At 31.4% G+C, this 7,132-nt stretch overlaps 2 protein-coding genes across 9 annotated transcripts in view; one reads left to right on the forward strand and one right to left on the reverse strand.

Moving 5' to 3' along the window:
• Positions 1-5,659, forward strand: part of LOC100880539 (uncharacterized) — a 24,607-nt gene extending 18,948 nt beyond the window's left edge. For 6 of the 7 annotated variants that reach the window (XM_076531418.1, XM_076531417.1, XM_076531419.1 and 3 more), the window contains 15 exons: positions 105-472; positions 544-769; positions 1,085-1,233; positions 1,335-1,367; positions 1,570-1,664; positions 1,729-1,902; positions 1,972-2,169; positions 2,733-3,002; positions 3,078-3,251; positions 3,359-3,557; positions 3,742-3,965; positions 4,149-4,368; positions 4,442-4,562; positions 4,641-4,855; positions 4,939-5,659. In XM_076531418.1, the coding sequence (XP_076387533.1) occupies positions 105-472; positions 544-769; positions 1,085-1,233; positions 1,335-1,367; positions 1,570-1,664; positions 1,729-1,902; positions 1,972-2,169; positions 2,733-3,002; positions 3,078-3,251; positions 3,359-3,557; positions 3,742-3,965; positions 4,149-4,368; positions 4,442-4,562; positions 4,641-4,855; positions 4,939-5,093 (2,821 nt within the window). In that variant the 3' untranslated portion in view covers positions 5,094-5,659. The remainder of the gene's footprint in view (positions 1-104; positions 473-543; positions 770-1,084; positions 1,234-1,334; positions 1,368-1,569; positions 1,665-1,728; positions 1,903-1,971; positions 2,170-2,732; positions 3,003-3,077; positions 3,252-3,358; positions 3,558-3,741; positions 3,966-4,148; positions 4,369-4,441; positions 4,563-4,640; positions 4,856-4,938) is intronic. The other variant, XM_076531416.1, reaches the window with a different exon arrangement.
• On the reverse strand, positions 4,514-6,735 carry Svip (small VCP interacting protein). Of its 2 annotated transcripts, none has more exons than XM_012292258.2 (3): positions 6,594-6,735; positions 6,274-6,441; positions 4,514-6,192 (listed from the first exon to the last, which is right to left on the reverse strand). In XM_012292258.2, the coding sequence occupies exons 1-3, from the start codon at positions 6,657-6,659 to the stop codon at positions 6,178-6,180; spliced, it is 249 nt and encodes an 82-aa protein (XP_012147648.1). In that variant the 5' UTR covers positions 6,660-6,735; the 3' UTR covers positions 4,514-6,177. The 2 variants fall into 2 exon arrangements, with proteins under 2 accessions (XP_012147648.1, XP_076387536.1); XM_076531421.1 differs by having other exon boundaries at positions 6,574-6,712.
• Positions 6,736-7,132: the final 397 nt, after the last annotated feature.

A 7,132-nucleotide genomic window follows, 5' to 3' on the forward strand; every position in this document is an offset into this window, starting at 1 on the left:
TTGCTTTCCTCTAAAATTTGAAAAGTGTAATACACTTTGGCTCTGGAATCTAGATATCGTACTTGATGTTTTCAAACACCAATAAAAGCCATTTCTAATTAAAGTGTCGGCGTGGACGTCGATTTGGCCGTGGAGAAGTTGTCTTTCTCAGGAACAATCCTTGCCACCCTGACCCTTAACTCCATGGCACCGTTTCCTCACGCGACCTCTTTGAGCGTGAGTTTCTTGGAGAAACCGGACGTTTGGTTCAGCGTGAGAATTCTACGGACCGTACAAATGATGGAAATGCCTTTAATTAAAAGCTGGATTCACGCAGTGGTCACGGACGCTTTGGCCAGCTGGATCGTTGATCCAGGTCGATTAGAGTTAAATCTTAGAGCACGAGAACGACCTGGTCCAAAGGTGGACTCTATAGCCAACTCCATACCACAGGGAGTACTTACAGTTGTTCTATCTCAAAATGGATGCTCTGGTAAGTAATAGATAAGCAATGGAAGTTTTGAAATTGTTCAGATTTTATTGAAACTGTATATTAAATCGTAGCCCCCATTGGAGACGAGGTGAGGTGGCTGGTTGTAACAGTAGGAGATCAAAGACGAGTTACCACTCCTCTAAATTCTACCTGGAACGAGGATGCTTCCTTCTTAGTGGGCACGCTGGATAATGAGAAAATTTTGGTCAAATTAAAAGCTAAACGACTCGTCAGTACTATCACCTTAGCGCAATTCGAACTGCCACTAGGAACTTATAACTGGGAGAGTTCACAGGTGTAAGTAGTCTAGAATTAAGTAGAGATTCCTTGTTGTGTAATACACTTTTCCTTTCAACACTGTTTCTTTAATTAGAATGTTCTAAATTCTACTACACTCTCTGCAACCCTCAGAGAGAAGGAGTTAAAGAAATAGTATTAAAAGAAAGAGTATACTATATATTTTGAGATTGGATTTCTTCTATTTGGGAAGTATGAGTTATAACAAAAAAAAAAAAAAACACAATATTGATTCTCTTATTTATTTCCTTAAAATGCACAATGTATCCATGTTGATGTAACAAAGAATATAAAATGGAATTGTTAATTTTGCAGAATTGAAACCGTATTGCAACAAAAGAAACCATCCCGTAATAGTGCTAACATTCCAAACATCAATGCCCGGTTAGAGTACACTACCCTTCCAACACTGGATCCAGATTTGCCACAGCCGGAGTTGCCAGAAGATAACACACATCTGGCAGGTAATTATTATAAAAGCCTTGTGTTAACTAAAAATCGCATTTCTGAGAACTTACAAATATTCAATTAGAAAGCAGAGTATCATCCTATCTGATATTTTCAGTGCCGCGAAAATATAATCGGATTCAAAAAGCAGGTAAAAATGCTAAGAATATTGTAAGCACGATGACCTGCGTGATTTTCGTGCATGAATATTAGATATCTATCTTCATTCTTATCTATACTTTTTCCATCACTCTATCTTATTTATTTGTTATATGTGATTATATTGCATTATGCGATTGCTATCATTGGTAATAATTACTAGGTTTTACTAAACATAAAATATCATTTTTCAGGGGTGCTTGTAGTTTATATTCATTCAGCTGAAAATTTAAACAGCGATAATTCTCAGTGCAATCCTTACTGCATGTTGTTTAACAATCGTAAAAAGGTACGTTCGACAATTTAGATGATAATTCTTTATTTTTTAAGTTTAACTTCGTTTTTATTCGTAGGTAAAAACCACACATTATGTGAGAAACACTACATCGCCATGCTGGGAGTCCAGGACACAGTTTCTTGTTCAAGATTATACTCAAGTATCCCTCAGTTTCGTTATATATTCTTGGAATATATCAAAGTCGACTGACAGCGAAATGCTTGGACTGGCTATACTATCTTTGAATCAAGTATGATTTAAACAATAATCAAGAATTTTGGTATATTGATTTTTATTCAATGATGTATTTTCTTTATAGGAAAGTACATGGCTAATTAGGAAAGACTTGATCCTCAACGGTTCATATAACATGTCAACGATGAGAGTTTCCGTTTTATTTTATCCCGTAAATAGTGTGCAACAAGTGATTACCAGCCGAAGAAGTAGCATGTCTTTCCCAATATCAGACGATGAACCAAAATCGAAAAGAAACAGTTTACCTTGGATGCAACAGGCGGTTAGTTTGGTATTTAATAAAAATGTAAAAGACTGTAAGGACTAAAGCTTTACACATCTTCTGTGAAAGAAGACGCACTTTTTTCGTTTGCATGCATGCCAACATCCATACACACTTACACACTAAGGGAGAATGACAATGATATCATATGCTTTTATTAACATAACTTTCTAATACTACTATATGATTTTAAATGTATTTTTTGAAATCAATGTTTTAATGTTTTAACCCATATTTCCTGTACATACTAAAATATAACTATGTTACTTTACCTATTTTTCTATTTCCATTCCTATTCTACGTCTGTTTCTTTCTTTATTCACTAATAAAGTATAACACAAATTACACTTATCTTTTTCTATCACTTCCACACAATTCATTATTAACTTTTTTCTTAATATTTTATTAATAAAACCATAGAATTTTTCTTAATACAAACTTATTACTGTACAGCTGTATTAGTAAGTACCATATCTTGTCTATACTTTCTATTTTTATACTCATATATTCCAATTCTTATTATCAAATTATCAAGTTTTAAAAAAGTGTATAATCCTTTTCAGAAATTATTACTGTCTCATAAAGATATAGATCCTGCCTCATCAGATGTATCAAGTCTACTTTCTACAGGAAGTGGACTGATGGAAGTCACTCTCATACGTGCAAAAGATCTTGTAGCAAAAGATCTGAATGGATTCAGCGATCCTTTCTGTGAATTAAAGTTAAACAATGAAACAAAGTATAAGAGTAGTATAAAAAAAAAGACATTAAATCCTTGTTGGGATGAAAGTTCCATTATGGGTTTACCTAGAACAGGCGAAACCTTAGATGTCGTAAGATCTTTCTTTTCATTCTTGTGTTTCAAATAATTACAATACAAGAATACTTCTAACTATTTTTCCATATAGGTCTTATGGGATCATGATACTTTTGGTATGAAAGATTATCTTGGAAAAGTATCATTGAATCTCGACGAAATTAGAAAGTTGTCTAACAGCGATCAGTCCCATTGGTTCACATTAAGAGGAACCAAAACTGGATCTGTCGAATTGAAGATCAAGGTTTTGTCTGAGGAATGTGAGGTACGAAACATACAGAATTTCTGTTTTAATCAAGTAACTCTTTAGCTCAAATATATGTTATACAGATTACAATTTATTAAATATCTCTCTCCTCTTTCTTTATTTAGACACAGAGTACATATGCAGCCAGCAACATCAGTGAAAGTTCAATGCAATTAAACATGGAAACTTCTGAAACAGGGTCAAACATCATCAGAAGACCCTCGATGGAAAAATCAAAGATGAGATTGCATTTAGATGTTGTACCCCCTCCACCACCACCTCGTACAGTTACTCTATTAAAACCAGCTATTTCTAGTCAACCTGGTAAATTACCTTACAGATACAGTAGAACTCTATTTATCTGTACTACTTGGTTCTATAGTTTTTCCCAATTAATAATATTTCAAATAAATGGAATTTTACAATATTCATGCTGTAACAAATAGTAAAAGTCATAATCGTTTTTCATGGTTGATGATTCGTTTTAAACTTAAATCATTTGAAACAGACAAAACTAGTATCGAAAATAAAGATTTGAACGAACTGAATGGGACTCAAAATTCGTGGACACCCAGAGTCATTACAGAATCTGAACCAAACGTAATTGACGATACCGATGGAACAAAATTACGAGAACGACGGTCTTCTCACAACAGCTTAACTCCAAGCCCTGAACAAAGTTTTGGCAAGAAGTTACCTCAATATAATAGCTTCCGCGTTATGAAACAAAAGGTACTTATCTTAATATTTTATTAAAGCAATCAGTGGTCTGTTCATTTCCACAAAACCTGATTTGTTTATCTTACTACTTTATGCTACCACATGTAATACTGACATGTTATACTTATATTCTTCAGAAAAAAATATGTATATCTATTAAAGTATTCAAAATATATTTTATATAAATGATTTTAGGTGAAAAGAGGATTGAAACTTCGTAGATTTCGGTCAGAGGTAAATATAGAAGACAAAAACGAATCAAAAGGCATATCATTAAGCCTAGAACCAAGAGGAGGTGGAGAAGCTGATGCTACAGAACTTTTACAAGGATCTGGTTTAGCTCATGCTGTATCGCAACCTGATATGCTTGGAAGAATAAGACAACCAAGTCCACGTTTAAGGCTAAGACCAAATGGTTTGTAAATTATATGGTTGACATTACATAAAAATTGTATTCATTTAAATTATTAAATATTTCTTTAAACCAGAATTAAAAGTTGTCAATGGTACCAAGGATAAGTATTCTGGAATAGAGGGTAAAGTACTACAAGCTCAAGGTCTCCATGTTGCACACATTGCACAATTATATTGTAGAATTAAACTTCAAACGTGAGTACACACCAAAACAAAAATACTAATCTACAACTAATTTATAAACTTTTTTAACAAAAATGATCTTTTCATTAGATGCACCAGTCCTGATAAAATTGCATCCTCAACAAATTCTGGTAAAACATTGGCAAAATCTCGACTACTGCCAGCAATGCCAAATCCTCAATTCAGCATAGATTTTCACATAGATGGAGATAATGTTCCAAGGCAATCCTTACTGATATTTGAAATTAGAAGTGCCAGTAAAGAATTATTAGCTAGTCGACGCATCACTCTTCATGAATTATTAGGTATACATGCAAAGTAATTTATAGAAATATATATGAAACTATTTTGAGAACAAAATTATATATGTATTTTAAATAATATTTAGGTGTTTCTGCAGCGACTGATGAAATTCATACATGGTTAGCATTAAATAATGGAGCATCATTGGAAGTACAAATTGCTCATGGAAAAGAATTGAAAAGTAAATCTACAAAAAAGTTATTTCGATCTTGGTCTGTGCACAGAATAGGGAAGATATAACATATTTTAACATTGTACATTCTTAAAAATTTTTCATACATTTATCAAACCTTAAAATTTGCTAAGGATAGTAGTGTAAAAATGAAACAAATATTCTCTCAAAAAATATAATATAGTGGTATAAATTTGTATGTACTCATTTCACGTTTCAAATGTTCATTATGTGTACATATATACATATATATACATTATTTTAAAATGAAAAATTGTAACATTCATATTTTGTACCATAAAATGTGTATAAGACAATATTTCAAATTTCATTTTAAAAACATTTTTTTTAAGATGTATCTTTAAAGATATGTATTATTAGATTTTAATTTAGTTTAGCAATTTATTTATGCACAAATTTACAATTTTATTTTATACAATATCACAATTACGATTATTGTAATCATTGTATACTTATATAATTTTGAATACTTTTGTAATAGTATAAAAAAAATACATTACAGATATCATTAGCCTTTTTTACAGTTTTGTTATTTTTGCAAAAGAATGATTTTTGCTTTCAATTACATCATTGAATACATGTAAATACTTTTTTGTTACTCAACAATACTATATCTTTCAATACATTTAACAATATGAACAATTATAAAATGAGCAACAAATCAAAATATAAGGAGATTTACTTGACAATGTTATACCGATGCAGGTATAAGATCACATTTAAAGCATAAAAATTCAACTTCTTATTAATAAAATATATAACAAACAATATCTTAATAAAGAATACTTGTAATATTTAAACAAAAATCATTTTCTTTACATTTCTTTAACATATATAGCCGCACTGCAAGCATTCTCTCATTTATACATTATATAAAATATTAATACAATCAGTATAAATAGTTAAAGTAGTATAGAAAACATAGTGTAAAAACATATCTATACATTTATGTATAAACCTTTAAATATTTAAATTCCACAAAATGCAAACGTTGCAGCATTAGTACTGTCTCCAATTATGCTCAAGAGATAATATCAATTGATGTGTATTTTCTGTGTAGCATGTGTATAATTAATAATTATATGCCTCGTGTAATAAATTTACAGGTACAGTTTGTATTCAAATCATCAATTAACTCATTTGCCACTGAAACAGTACAAAATTTATGATAATGCTGTTTGTAAAAATGCAATGTTAAAAAATTTAACTTCGCCTTTTAATTGTTACCTTTAAATTGCTTTGCACATTCATGTTACCAGCCTCTTCTACTCGTCTCTCCCGCTGTTGGTCTAACCTTTCTTGTCTTTTGACAGCATCAATATTTTTGATACCACGATTTTGTTGTTCAGCAATTCTTCTTTCAGCAGCTTCCATTTGTTTCTTTCTTCTCACTTCCTAAAAACAAGTTTCTACAACTATAATACTTTTTTAAGCCATTAATAACCACGCCCCTTTTAGTATATATAGTTTATTAAACGAATTATTATGGTAAACTACATAACAAACGTATAAGAAAACATTGATAACCTCAAAAATTGTACTCGTACCAAGTCTGGTGTTAAATCCTCGCATGAAACTGATGGTTTACAGCAAGACATGCACAGATTTCCCATTCTGCATATAATACACTTCTATTACACGTACAGAATTAAAACTATAAATATTAAAATAGCTTTTTTTGGTACGCAATAGGCAACGATACTCGCAAATGCTATATTTTTAATCAATAAATTTGATATGCAATTACGTGTGTATTTAAGTAAATAGAATACACAGAGATGGCCAAACTAGTTCTGGGATTCCTTCGCCGTACATGTAATTATCGATAAACACAATTTCTTTAAAAACCGTGTTATCACAAAACACTCGGTGGTTTGTAGAAACGTCCGTTGAAGTTAATAATAGGAGCTACAGAACACATTACTTTTCTGTTCATACACCCACATGCTCCTATTACGAAGGGAAGTGTATTCATACATATTACCTCCGAAATTCTATTATTGAAAATGCTACGCATATAATTACACCAAGAAAAAAGGAAACCATCTTTTAAAAAAACCGCCACAAATGTTGTTAACAGCGCCAT

This window comes from Megachile rotundata, chromosome 4 (genome assembly GCF_050947335.1).
Source record: "Megachile rotundata isolate GNS110a chromosome 4, iyMegRotu1, whole genome shotgun sequence".
Classification (NCBI taxonomy): Eukaryota; Metazoa; Arthropoda; class Insecta; order Hymenoptera; family Megachilidae; genus Megachile; species Megachile rotundata.

Coding starts and splice junctions, on each gene's coding strand:
- Svip (XM_012292258.2), bottom strand. CDS start 6,659: ATGGGAAATCTGTGCATGTCTTGCTGTAAACCATCAGTTTCATGCGAG. Junction 6,442..6,593: donor AGGATTTAACACCAGACTTG/GTACGAGTACAA, acceptor ACTTGTTTTTAG/GAAGTGAGAAGAAAGAAACA.